Here is a 21,488-nt window from a genome sequence, read left to right as displayed (position 1 = left end):
ACATACGGCAGCAGCGGCTCAGTATTGGGGTATCAGGTGCAGTAATAGGGACACATATGGCAGCAGCGGCTCAGTATTGGGGTATCAGGTGCAGTAATAGGGACACATACGGCAGCAGCGGCTCAGTATTGGGGTATCAGGGGCAGTAATAGGGACACATACGCCAGCAGCGGCTCAGTATTGGGGTATCAGGTGCAGTAATAGGGATACATACGGCAGCAGCGGCTCAGTATTGGGGTATCAGGTGCAGTAATAGGGACACATACGGCAGCAGCGGCTCAGTATTGGGGTATCAGGGGCAGTAATAGGGACACATACGGCAGCGGCTCAGTATTGGGGTATCAGGGGCAGTAATAGGGACACATATGGCAGCAGCGGCTCAGTATTGGGGTATCAGGGACAGTAATAGGGACACATACGGCAGCAGCGGCTCAGTATTGGGGTATCAGGGACAGTAATAGGGACACATACGCCAGCAGCGGCTCAGTATTGGGGTATCAGGGACAGTAATAGGGACACATACGCCAGCAGCGGCTCAGTATTGGGGTATCAGGGGCAGTAATAGGGACACATACGGCAGCAGCGGCTCAGTATTGGGGTATCAGGGGAAGTAATAGGGACACATACGGCAGCAGTGGCTCAGTATTGGGGTATCAGGGACAGTAATAGGGACACATACGGCAGCAGCGGCTCAGTATTGGGGTATCAGGGCAGTAATAGGGACACATACGGCAGCAGCGGCTCAGCATAGGGGTATCAGGGGCAGTAATAGGGCCACATACGGCAGCAGTGGCTCAGTATTGGGGTATCAGGGGCAGTAATAGGGACACATACGGCAGCAGCGGCTCAGTATTGGGGTATCAGGGGAAGTAATAGGGACACATACGGCAGCAGTGGCTCAGTATTGGGGTATCAGGGACAGTAATAGGGACACATACGGCAGCAGGGGCTCAGAATTGAGGTATCAGCAGGATGAGGAGTTTGTGCAGGTTGGGAATAGATGGTGATGGCTGGAATGTGGGAAGTGAATCGTGTCTTTGTTGTTTTCTCTGCAGATGAGTCCTGGCTGGAAGAAGTTGTCATGTCGGTCTGGGCCAGATGGAAAAGATGGGAAAAGTGAACGATTCCATCAGAAAGGACGTCAGCGGTAAGTCACCATGTGCTGTGATCTCTTATATGTTCTGTAGGGCTGGTATTTACCACTGACCATATGGCGGTAATATCCATGTTGATCTTTATATAGAGATTATCTTCAGTAATAGCGCGGTTATCTACAGAGGTTCTCCTCCACTATTAGGGCGCGTCACCCAGTTGTAATCAAGGTTACCTGGTTAGGGGCCCACTCAGAAGCTTCGCCCCCCTGAACCAAAACCCCTAGCTACACCTCTGGTCAGACTCAAAGACTTTTTCAGTAAGTCCAGTCAGCAGTTAAACAACTTTTTACATAAAAATACTATATAACATTATAGAAAATGGTATATCCCTGAGTTCCCCTCTGCTCCATGCTACTTACAGATGAGATCTGACAAAGCTGCTTTAATACGTGCAGTAAAATTAAAGTACGTATGACGACAATGTGACAATTTTCCACAGCTGCTGACATCTTTTGTGGATTACATAGCTGCAAGAATATCGTACGACGCACATGACGTTTTCAGCATTCAGCTGTAATCCTTGTGCTAAAATTACTCTTCAACCCTGGGTGATTTTCTGCGTGTGCTTTTTGTTTTGTTTTTACCTCCCCTTCTTCCAAGAGCCATAGCTTTATTATTTTTACATTCACATAGCCGTACGAGGGTTTTTTTCTTGTAGGATGAGTTGTACTTTTCAATGACATCATTTAATTTATCATGTGATTCACTGGAAAGTGGGAAAAAAATATTCCAAGTGTGTAGAAATGTCAAAAAAAGTGCAACTGCACAATAGTTTTTTGGAGGGTTTTATTTACTATAATTACTATATGGTATAACTGTCCTGGCAATATGATTCTCCAGGTCAGTACAAGTAGGCAGATACCAAACGTATAGTTTTTATTTTTCTTTTAGATTTGAAAAAAAAATTCAGAAACTTTTAAAGAAAACAAATTTTTTGCTTTTGTTACCATTTTCCCTGAGTTCTGTAACGTTTTAATTTTTCGGCATCTGGGGCTGTGTGAGGGCTTACTTTTTGCACTCCGAGCTGCCTTTTATACGGATACCATTTTGGGGTAGATATAATGTTTTGATCACCTCTTATTGCATTTGATTGTAATGTTGCGGCAGCTAAAAAAACGTAATTTGGGAGTTTTTTATTTTTTTTCATTACGCCATTTACTGATAGCATTAGTTTACTTTATATTTTGATAGATCGAACTTTTACGAACGCAGCGATACCAAATATGTGTATTTTTTATTTTTGAACTTTTTTTTACATTTGAACTTGTGAGTTGTTTGTTTTTTTACTTTTTTTTCAGATTTTTAAAACTTTTTTCACTTTTTGCTGTATTTATTAGTCCCCTTAGGGGACTTGAAGCAGTGATCATACGATCGCTTGTGCTACACATAGGGCATCAGCACTACTAGCTATAGTAAAAATCACAATCTACTATGAACGCCAGCAAAACTCTGGCTTTGACAGAAGTATCATTATGACAGGCACACAGGTCATCAGCCGACCCCCAGCTGTCATGGCAACCCATCAGCACCCCCGTGTTTTGTTTTTATTTCAAATAAAATACTTTATTCTGGCTGTGTCTTTATTTACCATATAAGTATAGGATTAGTAATGGATAGGTGTCTTGTAGACACCTCACTATTACTAATCCATGGGCTTGATGTCACCAGACAATACAAAGGTGACATCAACCCCATAAATATTACCTCACTTGCCACAGCCACAGGGCAAGTGGGAAGAGCCGGGCAAAGCACTAGAATTGGCGTATCTAATAGATTCATCTTTTTCTGGGTGGCTGCGGGCTGCTATTTTTAGGCTGGAGGGGTTAATATCCATGGCCCCTTACCAGTCTGAGAATACCGGCCCTCAGCTGCCTGCTTTAACTTGGCTGGTTGTCAAAAATGGTGGGACCCAACGCAGTTTTTTTTTTTAAATTATTAAATTAAAAAAAACAGCGTGGTTTCCTCTTTTCTTGATAACCAGTCTTGCTAAAGCTGACAGCTGACGGTGGCAGCCCACAGCTGTCAGTTTTGCCTGGCTGGTTATCAAAAATACAGGGGAACACTGCTTTTTAAGTTTTTTAATTATACCACAGGCGGCAGCTGATGGATACTCCCATCATCCGCCACCTGCTCTCACTGTTATTAGCAGCAACAGGTGTAGGCTGATGGGAGTAGTAGTCCCATCAGCCATTGCTTGCTCTCACTGTTATCAGTTGAATATAACTCTCAACATTCTCTCCCCTGCTAGTGCTGATCTCGGCACAAGCAGGGTTGAATGATGCGAGCAGTCTTCAGCACCTGGCGCCAGGGTACCACTGCTTCCCAGGCGCCGGTACGTGTCACACGGATGTCATTTATGTGTCATCCGTGGGCGGGACGTTTTGCAGACCATGCTACTGTTAAAAAACGTACACACATGGTCCGTGGAAACGCACTAACATGTGCACAAACCCATTCACTTGAATGTGTCGGGTCTCCGGTACGTGTGAAAACTCACTACACATACTGGACACACTGACTTCTGAAAGAGACCTTAAGCAGAGCTTCAATCCACTCCCGTGAAATGTGACAGCCTTTGTGACCTGCCGAATCACAAAGTGTCGTCCTTGTGGAGCTGAGATCACTTTTTAAATTCTCACAATGCAAGTCTACGGGTCTCAGAACAAAGCGAGAGGGCCTTGCATAGGTTTGCACCGAGAAGTTAACAGAAGACAATGCGTGATCCAGCAGGTTACAAATCGGTCACGTGATGCCGCAGTGGACTGGAGCGCTGCTAAATACGGCAGATGATGGCAACCGCTAATATGTTACTGCAATCAATACACATACAAACATGACTACCAAAGGGGGAAATGAAATAAAAGGAAAGAAAAAGTGCTCCTTTTAAGACCTTTCCTTCAAGCCCAATTATCGTTTTTGCGCTTTTGATTTTTCTCTCTTCTTCTCCCAAAAGCCAGAACTTTTTTTAATTGTAGTTTTGAATAACTCCATTCAATTCAATATAATGCACTGGATAAACTGGGGTGAAATGGTAAAAAAAAAAAAAGTGTAATTCCGTCATTGCATCATATTTGCATAAACACTGTTTTAGAAGAATTAAAGGGTTATTCCAGTAAGGCCGGCGTCACACTCAGCATATAAAAATACGGTCCGTAATTTACGGCCGTAATACGCAGAAAAGTCCCCAAAATAGTGGTCCGTATCTCCTCCGTAGGCAGGGTGTGTCAGCGTATTTTGCGCATGGTATCCTCCGTATGTAATCCGTATGGCATCCGTACTGCGAGATTTTCTCGCAGGCTTGCAAAACCAACATACGGATATACAAGGGATCCATGTGCTCAAAAAAATAATAAAAACATATGTACTGTATATATATATATATATATATATATATATATATATATGTTAGTGAGACACATATATATATATATATATATTAATATTTCATCCAGTGCGAGATAGCTTAAAAGCTGGTAATTCAATTGCCGGCTTTTGCTATCTCCTTCCAAAACCCGACATGATATGAGACATGGTTTACATACAGTAAACCATGCCATATTCCCATTTTTTTGCATATTCCACACTACTAATGTTAGTAGTGTGTATGTGCAAAATTTGGGTGCTCTAGCTATTAAATTAAAGGGTTAGATGGCGGAAAAAATTGGTGTGGGCTCCCACGCAATTTTCCCCGCCAGAGTAGTAAAGCCAGTGACTGAGGGCAGATATTAATAGCCTAGAGAGGGTCCATGGTTATTGGCCCCCCCCCCCTGGCTAAAAACATCTGCCCCCAGCCACCCCAGAAAAGGCACATCTGGAAGCAGAGGGCGCATCACCACGAATGAAGGTAACTACAGGCCATTGACCTACTTTACATTCATTCGCTGGGGTTTTACAGCCAGGAGCACAGCTGCATTATAGCAGAGCTCCTGGCTGTAAAAAAAATTAACCCCTTCAGATGGATTTACAACGTGGGACGTTACAGATCTACGGAAGGTATGTATATTGTTGTTTTTTTTTTTTTTCTTTGTTACAGAGCGAGGGTCTTCAGGTGGATTACCAGGATAATAAAATATTCAAACAACCTGTGTTTTTATTTCATTAAAAGACTTTTTAATAATGTGTTTGTGTTTTTTTTAACCATTTCAGACTATTGGATTAATAATGGATAGGTGTCATAATTGACGCCTCTCCATTATTAATCTGGCTTAATGTCACCTTACAATAGCAAGGTGGCATTAACCCTTCATCACCCCATATCCCACCGCTACACGGGAATGGGAAGAGAGTGGACAAGTGCCAGAATAGACGCATCTTCCAGATGTGCCTTTGTTGGGGTGGCTGGGGGCAGATGTTTTTAGCCGGGGGGGGGGGGGGGCAATAACCATGAACCCTCTCCAGGCTATTAATATCTGCCCTCAGTCACTGGCTTTACTACTCAGGCGGAGAAAATTGCGCGGGAGCCCAAGCCAATTTTTTCCGCCATTTAACCCTTTAATTTAATAGCTAGAACGGCCAAATTTTGCACATACACACTACTAACATTAGCAGTGTGGAATATGCAAAAAAAAAATGGGGATATGACATGGTTTACTGTATGTAAACCATGTCTCATATCATGTCGGGTTTAGGAAGGAGATAGCAAAAGCCGGCAATTGAATTACCGGCTCTAAGCTATCTAGCGCTGGATGAAATATTAATATATATACATATATGTGTCTCACTGACATATACAGTACAGACCAAAAGTTTGGACACACCTCATTTAAAGATTTTTCTGTATTTTCATTACTAAGAAAATTGTAAATTCACACTGAAGGCATCAAAACTATGAATTAACACATGTGGAATTATATACTTAACAAAAAAGTGTAAAACAACTGAAAATATGTCTTATATTCTAGGTTCTTCAGAGTAGACACCTTTTGCTTTCATGACTGCTTTGCACACTCTTGGCATTCTCTTGATGAGCTTCAAGAGGTAGTCACCGGAAATGGTCTTCCAACAATCTTGAAGGAGTTCACAGAGATGCTTAGCACTTGTTGGCCCTTTTGCCTTCACTCTGCGGTCCAGCTCACCTCAAACCATCAAGTCATCTGGCGTAGCACCCCATCACTCTCCTTCTTGGTCAAATAGCCCTTACACAGCCTGGAGGTGTGTTTGGGGTCATTGTCCTGTTGAAAAATAATTGATGGTCCAACTAAACGCAAACCGGATGGAATAGCATGCCACTGCAAGATGCTGTGGTAGCGATGCTGGTTCAGTATGCATTCAATTTTGAATAAATCCCCAACAGTGTCACCAGCAAAGCCCCCCCACACCATCACACCTCCTCCTCCATGCTTCACGGTGGGAACCAGGCATGTAGAGTCCATCCGTTCACCTTTTCTGCGTCACACAAAGACACGGTGGTTGGAACCAAAGATCTAAAATTTGGACTCATCAGACCAAAACACAGATTTCCACTGGTCTAATGTCCATTCCTTGTGTTCTTTAGCCCAAACAAGTCTCTTCTGCTTGTTGCCTGTCCTTAGCAGTGGTTTCCTAGCAGATATTTTACCATGAAGGCCTGCTGCACAAAGTCTCCTCTTAGCAGTTGTTGTAGAGATGTGTCTGCTGCTAGAACTCTGTGTGGCATTGACCTGGTCTCTAATCTGAGCTGCTGTTAACCTGCGATTTCTGAGGCTGGTGACTCGGATAAACTTATCCTCAGAAGCAGAGGTGACTCTTGGTCTTCCTTTCCTGGGGCGTTCCTCATGTGAGCCAGGTTCTTTGTAGCGCTTGATGGTTTTTGCAACTGCACTTGGGGACAATTTCAAAGTTTTCCCAATTTTTTGGACTGACTGACCTTCATTTCTTAGAGTAATGATGGCCACTCGTTTTTCTTTACTTAGCTGCTTTTTTCTTGCCATAGTACAAATTCTAACAGTCTATTCAGTAGGACTATCAGCTGTGTATCCACCAGACTTCTGCACAACACAACTGATGGTCCCAACCCCATTTATAAGGCAAGAAATCCCACTTATTAAACCTGACAGGGCACACCTGTGAAGTGAAAACCATTCCCGGTGACTACCTCTTGAAGCTCATCAAGAGAATGCCAAGAGTGTGCAAAGCAGTCATCAAAGCAAAAGGTGGCTACTTTGAACAACCTAGAATATAAGACATATTTTCAGTTGCTTCACACTTTTTTGTTAAGTATATAATTCCACATGTGTTAATTCATAGTTTTGATGCCTTCAGTGTGAATTTACAATTTTCATAGCCATGAAAATATGGAAAAATCTTTAAATGAGAAGGTGTGTCCAAACTTTTGGTCTGTACTGTATATATATATATATATATATATATATATACACACCTATTCTATGTGTACACATTTATTCTACCTATTCTATTCTAACCTGTCAGTGTGATTTTACTGTACACCGCACTGAATTGCCGGCTTTTCTCTCTAACACCGCTGCATATTTCTCGCAAGTCACACTGCTGGTCCGTGTGTAATCCGTATTTTTCTGGCCCCCGTAGACTTTCATTGGCGTATTTTTTGCGCAATACGATAACAAACGCAGCATGCTGCGATTTTCTACGGCCGTAGAAGACCGTATAATACGGATCAGTAAAATACGGCTGATAGGAGCAGGGGCATAGAGAAGCATTGTACCGTATGCAATCCGTATTTTCAGCACCTCTCTTACGTCCGTAAAACACGGTAGTGTGACGCCGGCCTAAGAAGACGTTGTGCTCTAGCCACAGGATAGGTGGTAAGTGCTGGATCATTGGGGGTCCGACTACGGAGACCCCACCATCATTTCATATTCATTTAAAGCATGGTTTTCCTGTGGATGATTAGGATGAGAGGGGCAGAAGTATCTGCGGTGTCTGAAAACAAAATGTACATCAGACTGAGAGGACAGATTGTGCCGTCATCTGTTACAAGATGCCTCCTAACAAGTCCCATAAAGCTGTACATCCGAATCACGAGCAGAACATCACATCCCGGGCAGCGAGGCGCAGGACCGCGGGAGGAAAAGGTGACCAGCCACCAAGGTTATAAAGGGAAAAAACAAAAAAACACCTAATGTTTAAATCGGGCTTGTGTGTTAATTTTTTTTAATTTTTTTTTTTTTTTTTTTTTTTTTAGATATCACAAACAATCTGTATTAAAAGTAAAACATGGAAATCTTGTCATTTTCCCACTTTTTTTTTGTTCTTTTCTTGATAGCTATAGCTGCCAGAACTTTTTCAATTTCTGGAAGTTTCATTATATGAGTTATTGCTTTTTTTTTTTTGTTTGTGTCGGTACGGCCATGTTCACACGCAATTGCGCAAGTAGTGTAAGGGGGTTTTGCACACATTGTACAGGTGTCCGCACCAAACTAGGTAATAATACTCTTCTCTAATTATTGCATTTTTCTTTTTTGCTGCATTTTCGCAGATTTTGAGGCAGCGGTTTTAATTTTAATTCTGCACTTTAAAAAAAAAAGCTGCTTTTTTTTCAGGCTTCCCATAGAAGCCTATGGAGAACGGAAAAAAAACCCCACCAAAGCCGCACAGTTCAACAGACACACAGTGTGCCGGAGTTCTTATGAAATCACATCCACTTTTTTTGGAGAGTAAAACGCAGCAGAAAAAGTGAAGTGTTTACGCTACGTGTGAACACAGCCTAAGTGTCCAAGCAAAGTGAATGTGATTTCATACAAAAAAATCCACACACTGTCGTCTAAAGACGCTGCTGAACTGTGCGCTTTTGGTGGATTTTTTTTCTCCATAAGCTTCTGTATGAAGCCTGAAAAAACGCATGTAAAAAAAAGACGCAGTTGTATTTTTTAAGTGCAAAACGCTACTTTAAATCTGCATGAAAAACGCATTAAATCACGGGGGGAAATGCATTAAAAAAAATGCATATAAAACGCATTTACCAGAGAAGATTCTTATTGACTAGTTTGGAGCAGGCACCTACAGTAAATGTAATGTGCAGAAAGAAAACACAGCATTTATGCTATGTGTGAACACGGCCTCAGTTATATTTTTATAGTTATATTGGAGAAAAAATAAATAAATCACAACATTTTTTTAAGCCACTCAGCATCAATAATCTGATCACTGTATTGTATGGGTTCTTACAATTACAGGGACGATAAATATGTTCATGATATTTGCTGATTTCTGATTTTTTGTTTTTGCATTAAAAATGTAATTATTGTAATTTTTTCATTCTTTTTAGCAATTTTATGGAAAAAAAAATTTGACTTCTTTTCCTTCTGCAACAAATAGTAAGGTTGCACCATAATATACAAGGAAGGATTACTCTAGAACAATGAAACTGCATTGCTGCCATAGGAAATAGGAAAAAATGGGAAAAAAGCGCTATATAATGTACACATGAAATATTTATTTGCAAAAATTGCTATGAAAAAAGGAAGGTAACTTCGCGCATAGATTGGCCAATTCTTTTCCTTCTACAATACAGGTACATAGAAATGCACTGGTCAATAGAGATGTATCTCTATGTACCAGTACAATCCACCTGTAATTTAGGAGACTACACTGCACATTCAAGTAGAGAAAATTCCCCCACAACACTCCTATGCAGCCTGTGACTTATAGGTTTTGCTACTGTCTCCAATGATACAGGTTGGGCGTTAGAATCCCAACGAGACTAAATGTCAAGAAAACTGAATGTACATCTGAAGAGAGCAGAGAGACGTTGCACAGTGAGTGGAAGAAAAGACATTGCTCTGACCTCCCGGGACAGCTCTCCCAAATGGGCAATGTCATGCTTGACCCGAGATGGCTCAGAGCTATGCACATGTATATTAGCCACAATGAACAAATGCAAGCCCTATTTTTTGTACCAAAGCATCTAATGAGCGTGTGCAAAGGTCACTGTGAAGGAAGGGGGACAAGGTGAGCTGTGATATCCTGCCTCTGATGATAAAGAGTCTGCTGCAAAGTAGAAAAAAAAAGCCTCAGTGGCTGGTGTGAAAATTGAAAATTTCTATATATATTTTTTTATAAATAATATGATATGAAGATATACACACGTGGTCAAAATTGTTGGTACCCCTCATTTGATGACTTTGCTGCATCTGGCACAGGGTGTCTAGAATCTGTGCAGGGCACAATGAAATCTCAAGACTATCAAGGGATTCTTGAGAGAAATGTTCCGCCAGTGTCAGCTTGGTCTCAGTCGCAGGTCATGGGTCTTGCAACAGGATAATGACCCAAAACACCGCTAATAACACCCAAGAATGGATAAGAGGAAAGCACTGGACTATGCTGAAGTGGCCTTCTATGAGCCCAGACCTAAGTCCTATTGAGCATCTTTGGAAAGAGCTGAAACATGACATCTGGAAAAGGCAACCTTCAGACACGAGACAACTGGAGCAGTTTGCTCTTGACGAGGGGGTCAAAATACCTGACGAGAGGTGCAGAAGTCTCATTGACAGTCACAGGAATCGTTTGATTGCAGTGATCGCCTCAAAAGGTTGTGCAACAAGATATTAAGTTAAGGCTACTATCATTTCTGTCCAGGCAGATTTCATGAGCTTTATTTTTTTACATTTCTGTGGAAGCATGGCTGAAAAGCAATGTCTGACTTTCATTTGTTCATTTTCATAGATTTTTTTTTTACTTATTATTACTTTTGTCAGATTCAAGTTATTTCTGTGACCATTGTGGGTTTGTCATTAAACGAGGGGTACCAACAATTTTGACCACATTTGTATATATGTGCGCGCCATCTCCTGTCCATAGGATTGGGCACAACATAGTGATCGCTGGGGTTCTGACGATGAGCCTGTCAACATAGCCATATATTATAATGAGTATGTAGTATAAAACACAAACGTATGAATGAGGTTTTACATTTATTAGCTTTTTTTTTTTTTAATCATGATTTTTTTTATCTAAATTTGCCTTGTAAGGTTCTACATAATGGCGGCCATTGAAAGTTATGGGCCTGCACTGTTAAGATCAATTTACACCAGATAACTCACGGGTTAATTAGAACATTTTATACCACCATAAAAATCATAGCTGCCGGCAGCACATCACAGCATGTAAATAAGGGGTCACCACAAATCAAAATGCAACAAGAAGACCTCCAAAACATGGTTTTTACCCCCAAAGTGGTACATCAACTCGCCACCCAAGAAATAAGCTTTCACACAACTCCATCGGCCAAAAAATAAAAACGTTACATGTCTCAGAGAAAATTATGACACAAATGCATTTTTATTTTTATTTATTTTTTAACAAATTTATGATTTTTTTTTACCACTTTAAAAAAAAAAAAAACAACTTTATAAAAGTTTGTTATCGTCATAATTTTAGTTAAAAGGATAAACACATTGCCCGGTCAATTATTTATGATTTTCCCGTTTTCCAGTGAAATGAATAATGTCACTCAAAATTACAACTCGTCCAGCAAAAAAAAACAAAAGAAAAACAAAACCCTCATACAGCCACGTGGATGGAAATATAAAAAGAAAGCTATTGTTCTTGGAAGAAGGTGAGGGAAAAAAAAATAAAGGGCAAAAACAGAACGGGAAGGGGATAGATGGCTTTTACTCCGTGAGCTTTGGATTTCATGCAGTGTCTCATGGAGGTTTTTATATCATGGATTCAAGCAAAATATGTGAGGAAAAAAAAATCCAAAAGCGTTTCTTCCACTGTCCTACTACAAATGCATAGATGAAAACATGGCGTCACACAGCGGCTGTGACACAGAAAACCATCGAGGCCTAAAACTGTGTTCCACATTTGTGTCTATTTTGATGGTGGCAGGCTAGAAACAGCCAATTGAACTGGTGGTGATTTTTTATTATTATTATTTATTATGGCTGACTTCCCCTGTAACTGGGGCAAGTATATTAGCCCCAGTTATAGGGCAGATTTAGTCTATTACTTGAACTGCAGAGCTGATCTTGGTCTGCTAGTACACAGCAGATCCTGCTCCATCCCGACACCCAGTGATCACCCAGACGAGGAAGCATTGCCAGTGCTTCCTATACTGTAAACACAGCGTTTGTGTATACAGAGATCTGGAAGGCAGAAACAGAACTAAAACATCTCTGCCTTCTCTGTGGGGAGTCTGGCTGTGTCTGACAGCCGGCTCCCGACCTTGTTATTCTGCAGTAACATTCTAAAACATCACTTCAGTCATAGGCGGCTCACCCAGACGTTTTAAAGTCTATGAGCAGTCCAGAAGCAATAACAAAAAAAATTGAAACAGAAAACAAATCGTCAATGTAGCTATGCTCATTACGGTCGAAAAAAACATCGTCAATGTAACTATACTCATAAGGGTAAATAGACAAAGCAAACAAAGGTAACCAGACATTTGGATATAAAACTTCACCAATTTATGAACACAGCTTAAAAGGTCCCAGGTACATTAAAAATATTGCATCAAGGCAAAAAAATGACGTGTTTTGGACATAGAACTGTCTTTAATCGTGGTATGGTCATATTTAATGCCAATTTCAAGGAGCAAAAAACACAGATGTTACATACAAAAAGGGTGAAAGCCCCCATTATAGTAAAGGTCAATTTACACAGAAAATTGAATTTCCACTGCAATCTCGTATTACACAGCCTCTATTTATTTCGGCTCATATAGGGGAAAAAAAGGGCATAAAAAACAGCAATTTATAAAACATGTGAGGGTCACACCTCACAACCCCGCTACTTGTAGCATCACCTTAATGTGCCCCAAATAAGTCTGTGATGTAGGAAAAAGCGGCTTACACCACCGAAAACTCAACATGGAAAGCGAGAAGGTCTTACCTCATTGCAGTCCTGCAGAAAGTGCTGCAGCTGTAGGTGGTCTTTCAGTCTTTGCAGCCATTTCTGAGCCAGGGCCATATTACGTTGGCTCCTAGTGAATAACAAATATCATACAGTATTGTTTCGACTTTTGGGAGGTCAAACATCCACCAATCATATAATGATGGTATATCCTACCGATACATGACCATTCCAATTACCTACTATATATTTATATGGTTTGTCACTCCAATCGCTCACAAATATGGATTTAATGTAACTGTGGTTACCTGCGGTCACCACTAGAGGGAGCTTACTGCATACAGGTTAGGCTTCTTTCACATTTACGTCGGTACGGGGCCGTCACGAAGCGTCGGCGCGACGTCCCGACGGAAGTGTTTGCTTTCACATTTCCGTCAGACTGCAGGGTGAGGAAAGATCGTGAGAGCGATATTTCCTGCTGGGCATGCGCAGTCTGAAACACTGGATGCGACGTACAGAAAAACGTTCCCTTAAACGTTTTTCTGTGACGACGGGCCGCCAAAACCCAACGTAACCAGTGCATGACGGACGCAACGTGTGGCCATACGTCGCGATCCGTTGGCAATACAAGTCTATGGGAAAAAAACGCATCCTGCAGGAAAATTTGCAGGATACGTTTTTTTCCCCAAAACGACGCATTGTGACGGATTCCCAAAAACGGACTTGTGAAAGCAGCCTTACACATTGAACGCTATAGCCTTACCGTCTGCAGTGAGCTCCCTCTAGTGGTGACCATTATATTTTATCTCTGTATCTACCTCTATATGGAACATGACTGAGCTCTAGTCGCTATATTTCCGTACAATAGGAAAATTGCATCATCATCATCGCTAAGAATAAACCCAGCTTTATCGTCACTCTCACCTTTTCTGAATGGCTCCGATCCTCTCCTGAACCCGGTCTGCAAAGACGTTTCCAAGTCGTATCAAGCTCTCTCCTGCTTCCACCGCCACCGTCACTTTCTGAGCATTCATGTCCATGGTCGTAAGGAAATCTTTATGCTTCTTGATGGCCATTTCTACCCCTTCCACGGTATGGGATAGCTCAACATGAGCCAGAGCCGATTCCTACAACCACAATCAAAACACTGAAATTGTATTTTTAATTTTTTTGAAAACATACAGAATTTTTTCCCTACATGCTGAGCGACCGGGATTCTCCTGACATGGCGCCTGTTAACCATGCTGGGCCAAAAGATGTCTGCTTCTGCGCCCCCTTTGACAGCATGCAGCCTCACAGACACAGAAAAAGACCGGCTGCAGCTGCATCCCCCTCCTCCCTGGCTTATTACTGTCACACCCGGCTGCAGTTCTGGTTTAAAAAAACAAAAAAACAAGCTGTGCTTTTCACACCCTCCCATGGTTCAGCAATGAGCCTCTGCTGCTGCTCCCAGTTATTGACTGCAGCGCTGATGTCACGTTTGCAGCACTGCAGCCAATCAGTGAGCTTAGTGGCTCTGCTAGAGCTTACGCCACACTGAAGTTGTGGCCTCTGGACAAAGGCCACTGTCTGCTGGATGGAGGCATACGATAAAATTCTGCCGACAGTAATGTGTGGGGGAAGGGGGGGATAAGGACGCAACATGTCAGATTTCAGACTACCAGACTTAAAAAGGTCAGCTGCCGCCAGAGAATGAGTCCGCCGCCTGAGGCGAGGGAGTTGTTGGCTGAACGATTGGCTGGCAGCCAGTCATCTATAGTGAATTGGGGGCTTTAGCCTAAGCCTTGTTAGGGCCTGAGAGCAGGGCTGCCTTTATATTTTCCTTCTGTTCTCTGTTGGATAAATCGGTTGTAAAAACAGCAGCCTCCATATTCGGATACATGTTTAGCATGTGTTGCTTTTTTTCCATTGTGAAGGATCACAAAGCCGCGCGTCTCACCTGATTGTTAAGGCAGGCCTCCGCTTGTTTCACATCTCTCAGGAACAGATGGAAGATGTGGGACTGGACCAGGACCTCCCGTCTGTTCTCCCACATCTGGATCAGCTTGTTCCACCCCACTTCCAGCTTCTGCAGCCATTGCTGGAGGGAAAGGTACGGGAGGTCGGCCTCCTCCAAGCTGAGAAGATCGCTGACCGCCTGAATCTTGTTGTAGTCCTCCTCGTATCTGTTGATCTCTTCTTTCAGGGAGGCATGAAGTCCTAACAGCCTCTCCGCCTCCGACAGGTTGGACGGCAGCTCTTCAGCAGCCACCGCAGTTTGCGTTTTCACCAACCAGGTGAGAAAGTTGTCGAGGTCCTGAATGAACTGCTGAAGCTTATTGGCCACCGTGAGGGAATCCTCGCACCCCTGTAATGTTCTCTTAAGAGCCTCCCATTCACTACTGATCTCCTCAAAGTGCACCAGCACCTCCATGGCCTGGGTGGGGTGGCAGGTGGCGAGAACTTCTGCGTCCTGCTGTAACTGGACCAACTTGGGTTCAAGAGCCACCAATGCGGCCTCCATGTTGGAGAGCTTCCTCTGCAGGGCAAGGACCCCACCCAACTCCCCGCTGCCACATTGGGAGGACTCCATGGACTTCCTCTTCTCACGGATCTGTGACTTTACCTCGTTGCATTCTAGGAAATAGTTCTGTAGGCGAAGGACGGAGGAAAGTTGTTCCTTCCTCTGCCCCACCAGCTCCACAATACGGTTCCACCTGGTCAAACAGAATAATAATGGTAAGTGCATAAAAATCCACAATATAAATAAAAAAACAAACAATAAATGTGGTGTTATTTAATATAATCTTCTCTTAAAGGGTTAATCCTATCTTTATACTTGAGTACTGCTTGTAAAACCAATCACTTTTGCAATTTGCTGTTTATTAAAATTTGCAGCCGTTTTTGAGATATTAACGTTTTTCTTTTGTTTACACCTTGTTTCCTAGGAGACCGACCACCGCTGCTATCTGTGCTGAAGCTGCGACTAGAAGATAATAGAGCGGTCCAGCGATTCTGGACAAGCCCAATAGAAAAGAGCTTCAAAACAGCGCTTATGAGCTCGATAGAAATAGAGCTGTGCCTGTTCTGCTGTCTACCAGCTGTGGTCGGTTTCCAGGGCAACAAGATGTAAACAAAAGAAAAGTGTTATCTCAAGAACGGTTGCAAATTTTAATAAGCAGTAAATTACAAAACTGGTTATATTTACAAGCTCTATATGACGCTAACCATATGAGAAGATGGGAATGACCCCTCTAATTGAAGTCGTAATTGAATTTTTCGGGTTAGGTGAAGTTAGGCTTTAACATAAAATGTGAAACACCTTGGTAAAAGAGGACATGGTCGGCCGCGCTCATTAGATCCCCATGTAACAGAAGATTACTATAGCTCGGCCACCTCCGGTACATATCACCCATCAGCGGAGGCAGTGTCGGGAGCATTAGATGTGACCAGACAAATCTGCGAGTCGCTCCTTATATAACAATGTCCTCACCTGCTGTTTAAGTGATCCTGACAGGCCCGGACCTCTGACGAGCTGGGATGTGCCCCCTCCAGCAGCTGCTGCACGATCTGATTGACGTCTAGGACGCGGCCCATCAGGCTGTTCATCTCTTGGTCCAAACTCTCAAATCTAAAAGGAAAATCATCAAGGACAAACCGGAACTTGCAGTATAAAACCAGACTGGGTTATCGAAGACACTTGGATCTTTTGGTGGCGCAGAATTGCAAAAACTCACCAAGAAAATCATCCCAAAAAAAAAAAAAAAATTCTCAATGAGTTTTTGAAATAAAAATGCAAATGAGCTTGAAAGTGCACTGGGGGCGTGTCAATGTACTCTGAGTGCACTTACATCCCCCCCAATGCACTTGCAGGCTAATTTGCTTGTTTCTCAGCACAGGTACATGAGATTACTACAAGACCGGTATCATTCTTATTGCTGTACCAAGACCTACTCAGACATACCAGTAAAATCTTTACTGACAGGTTTCCTTTTAACACAAAAAGAGGGAGAGATTTCATTCATCTCCGTCAAGGGATGCTTTGTGTTAATCTAGAGCCTTAGTCTAATAAGTAACCCTCAGAGTCATGGAAAAATCTAAATATTACCGCACTGGTTCTGTAGAAATGTAGGAACTATCAAGGTTGCATGGCAGAAGCTGTAGTTGTAGGAGTGGCTGTAGAAATTGTCAGGTCAGTTTGACTACTGCAATTAGTGATATGGCTGTGTAGGTCTTGGTACAATAATAAAAATGATACCTGTTTTATAGTAATCCAGCGCTGAGAAATCAAGATTTGAAGCCAAATGCGAATGAGCCTTGTATTGCGCTTGGGGCATGTCTATATTCTCTGAGTGTACAGACACGCCCCCAATGCATTTCAAGGCTAATTTGCATATGACTTTAAACCTTGATTTCTCAGCACTTGGACATCGGATTACTACAAGACAGGTATCATTTTTATTGTTGTATTACGACCTATATTACTAATTTCAGTAGCAACTTTTTCACTGACAGGTTCTCTTTACACAAAATGGAGAAAGTCCAATCCACGTGGTTGTAGAAACCCTCCTGCACACAAATTCACATTTCATATCAAATCTACCAGGCTATGACAGTGAATGTGTTAATTTTCCGGGTACCCTGCGGAGTCCTCACCTGTGCTGGACGACCTCCACGTCCTCCAGTCTCTGTGGGATCTCCATCTTCATTAACCACTGCTCTTTCTCATCTATCCACACCTCGCAGGAGTTCACCTCCCCAAACATTTTGTAGACATCTAATGCGTCCTGCAGCCACTGACTTCGTAAGGAGGCGACTTCCACCACCTCCCCGTACAGCTGCTCCACCTCCACGATGCTGATCTGTACGTCCACCTGGTCTCGGTACTCGGACCCCAGCTCTGACAACAGTTTTCTCAACCCAAGCACGGTGGCTCTGTGCTTCTCTATCTCCTCCGTTGCAGCTCGATGCTTCTTCACCAAAGATTGGGTGGAGAACTCGTCGTGTCCGAAATCATCGCTGGATACCAGGCGGTAGGTGTCCTGCAGCCACCCGGCCAGCTCCACTGTGTCTGCGTTGAACTGGTGGAAGCTGGAGGCCTCTTGTAACTTCAGGTGATGGGCGTTGGAAGCCTTCTCAAGGTTTTCCCATTTCTGCTTCACCTCCTGCATTCGCTGGCGGAGCCCGACCATTCCTCTTCGCCTTTTTGTTAACACCTTGATTACAGAAAAAGCAAAAGATAATGATCATATTATATGATCATCCACCCATACCTATCAAGCTCATCAATATTGGGCTGGGTTCACACAAGAGTATTTCACGGGACTGCAATGCCCAAACTTACCGGCGGTCTCCAGACCTGAACTTGGAGCATCAAAGAAACATGTGAGGTTGTAAGTCTGCAGCCAGACCGGGCATTGCTGGTATGAACCCGGCCTTAGTGCGTTAGACCCGCACCAGTCTTTGATCAGCTGATTGAGGTGATCAGGAGCGCCGTCCAGTTTATATGGTCTATGCCTGGTACTGCAGCTAATGAATGGGTCTGACCTTCAATACCAGGCACAGCTGCTAGAAAATGTACGTTAATGCGCCTGGTAAATACTCAAGGGGACACAGTGCTCCCGAATTAGACCCACACCAATCTAATATGAAGATAGACCATCAATGTCAAACAGTGGATGTGACTCTGATTGGCCGGAATGTTAAGAGTCGAACCTCCACTGATCCAATATTGATGCGCAATCGTGAGGATATTAAATCCTTGAACCACCCCAATAACGCAAGCAGTGTATTCACCTGCTCCCCTTTCTGCATGGTCTGCTGTAGCATGGCGAATCTCCCTCCGATCTCCCCCACCAGAATCTTGTGTTTACTCAGCAGTCGTAGGACGCTGCTCAGATCCTTTCCATAACTTTGTGGGGTTGCAAGAATCTGTTCTTTCTCTCGTATCCATCCCTCGGCCTCCTCCACTTCCTGCAAAAAGCACCAAAGACGCTTTGATTCTTCCAGCTCACCCCGTCGTTTCTCCGCCAGCTGCCGTAGTCTTTCCAGACAGCTCTTAACGTGTTCCACCCGGTTGCAGATGATCTGGGGGTCACAAGGCTGGTAATCTGTATGACATAAAGTGATCGCTCAATAGGCAAATCATTCTGCACACGCATCTTATCGGGTTTCTTCCTCTATATAGTTTACGATTTAGTAGATGTGTGGTTCAGATATGTCAAATGCTTGTAAAAAAAGACAATTGGTGCCACGTGCAGTCTTCATTACACCCTTGATTGACCTTTAAGGGGTTGTCCACTATATCTTATATTGATACCTAAGGTCCATATAGGATTTCTAGGAACGCTCATTCATGAAAATTCTGCAGTTAAAACAAGCTGCCGATCATTTCACAAACGAACAAACGAGGAAAGGTCAAGGGAAATGACCTTTTGTGCTGCATGAAAGATTGTAGTTCTCGGCAGCGCAGCGCACTGTATAAACAGGATCTGTGCTGTTGAGAACAACGTCCGTGCGATCAGTACGCAGATCTTTCATCTAATGCTGGATCAGCCTGTGTAAGCATACTATTAAACGACCACAAATAAGGTGGATCACTTATTGCCCATAAATATCATAGTAGTGGACAACCCCTTTAATTTATTTATATGAGAAGTGGAGGTGGGTCACCTGCTCAAGACTCACTATTTGAGCCCGCTAACAAGCAAAAAACACAAACATCCAGCAGTTCAATGCAAGATCAGTTGTCAGATTGACGCCAGTCATAATAAAGGGATCTGTCGGTGACGAGACAACCCCTTTTATATTGCTCCTTGTACAATGTGGGATCATAAGAATTGGATTTGGTCCCTATTGGCTTTGATGTATTACACTGCCCTCTTGTGGGGAATAAGGATATGGCATGTATACATGACTTGCAGAAATCGTACATGTCTTACTTAATGTTTTAAAACTCGGAGAAGTATTGCAACGCAACGTCCGAATTGTCCGACCCGAGCGTAAAGCTGCATAGAAATACATGAACCCGTCATGCTCGGGTCTATGGTTCGGGAGAGCGGGCAGAAGTCCGAGCATTGCATTGTGATCCCCGTCCGTGTTATGCGGCCGTCTGACCCTTCCCTTACTTTATAATAATATTCAGTAGCGCTCACCAGAGAACTGTGTGAATTTCAGAGCAGATTGGTTCAGGGTGTGGACTCTCTCCGTCTGAGCGGCGATATCAGCCTCCAGCAAGTTGTGTTTTTGCAGGAAATCTTCCACTTCCAATAGATGTTTTCCAAAATCTTTAGAGGACAGGGGAACCTGGGGAAAACAGGGAGGCTTAGACATTCGAGTAATCCCCCCCTTAATGCCTTCCAAAATACACATTTTTGTGGATTTTTTTAGAAATTTTTGCAGCAATATGACATTTTATTTTTGCGTGGAACATGCTGCCATTTCTACATGTACCATTTTGGGGACATATATGTGTGCAACACTAAGGAAATCCTAAAAACATGATCTATTGGTGGGCAGTACGGGCTGGAGTTTGGGAAGCATTAGATTCTGAGGGAAGCTATATATTTTGGCATCTCTTTATATATAACACTTTGTTTTTCATGACATTTTTATTAATAAAATACATATTTTTGTTTATTATACATGTATATATATATATTTTTACAAAACTTATTTTTCCTTTTTTTATTTCATAAAGGGACTTTCATTTTTTTTTTTTAAATGTTTCGCTGATTTTTTTAAATTATTATTTCTAATTTCATAAAAGGAACTTTCATTCAAGTTTTATGTGGTCTGTTGTCACAAATCAGCATAAAAGATCTAAGAAAAAGACGGATAAAAGCGTGAAAAATGAGTCACAAACTCCTCGTCAGACTGCAATAATGGTGCTGACTAACGAACTAATTCTGCAGCCAGCAAGACAGTGATTGGATACATTACTTTAGCCCAAAATATATGCATTTAAGTGATATATATGTCTTCAAAAAGGTGGACAACCCCATAATAGGCACCCAGAATGCCATTTTTGAGTGTCTTCCAGCTGCCACGGAGTAACAAAGTGGACGCAAGATCGGGGTCTTACAAATCTTTTTTGCTCATCTCTAGGTGGGAGTTATTTTTTTTTATTAAAGCCATCCATTTTCCATATCTCATGTTGGCACAGTGGCAATGCCCCAGCGATCACCTTGACATATTTACGGCAATGAGGCCCTCACGTACTATTACAGCAGATGAGGGAAGGGGTTAATCAGCACTGATTTCACACTAAATCTGACCGCCGCTGACCTGCATCTCATCCATCCAGTCTATCATGTAGACCATTTCCTGGAATATTTTCTGCAGCGCCAGGTTCCTCTCCAGTCGGGCCCTCCGGGCGCAGAGCAGCTCTTTCAGCAGGTTCCACTGTCTCTGGATGTTGTCCTTCTGAGCGGTTATCCGGCAGATATCATAGTAGCCTTCAGACTCCATCTCCTGAGCCAGGTCCGCCACCACCTGGATCCGCTCTTCGTAGGAAGAGATATCTGCCTCGATGGCTTCGTGTTTTTTCATGGCAGCCTCCACAGCAGAGAGGTCGTAACCAAAATTATCCTATCAAGTAAAGCA

General features: G+C 42.7%; 1 protein-coding gene across 1 annotated transcript in view; it reads right to left on the bottom strand.

Moving 5' to 3' along the window:
• The window catches only part of SPTBN4 (spectrin beta, non-erythrocytic 4), a 104,153-nt gene that overhangs the window by 60,366 nt on the left and 22,299 nt on the right, over window positions 1-21,488 (bottom strand). The window contains exons 12-19 of the mRNA XM_069746758.1: window positions 21,171-21,473; window positions 20,039-20,189; window positions 18,681-18,994; window positions 17,541-18,100; window positions 16,378-16,515; window positions 14,845-15,601; window positions 13,830-14,032; window positions 12,945-13,035 (exon numbers count right to left, since the gene is read on the bottom strand). Coding sequence (XP_069602859.1) covers window positions 12,945-13,035; window positions 13,830-14,032; window positions 14,845-15,601; window positions 16,378-16,515; window positions 17,541-18,100; window positions 18,681-18,994; window positions 20,039-20,189; window positions 21,171-21,473 — 2,517 coding nt within the window. The remainder of the gene's footprint in view (window positions 1-12,944; window positions 13,036-13,829; window positions 14,033-14,844; window positions 15,602-16,377; window positions 16,516-17,540; window positions 18,101-18,680; window positions 18,995-20,038; window positions 20,190-21,170; window positions 21,474-21,488) is intronic.

Source organism: Ranitomeya imitator, chromosome 2, assembly GCF_032444005.1.
Source record: "Ranitomeya imitator isolate aRanImi1 chromosome 2, aRanImi1.pri, whole genome shotgun sequence".
Classification (NCBI taxonomy): domain Eukaryota; kingdom Metazoa; phylum Chordata; class Amphibia; order Anura; family Dendrobatidae; genus Ranitomeya; species Ranitomeya imitator.
Note: the sequence above shows the minus strand (reverse complement) of the source record. Positions and strands in the feature narration are given on the sequence as shown.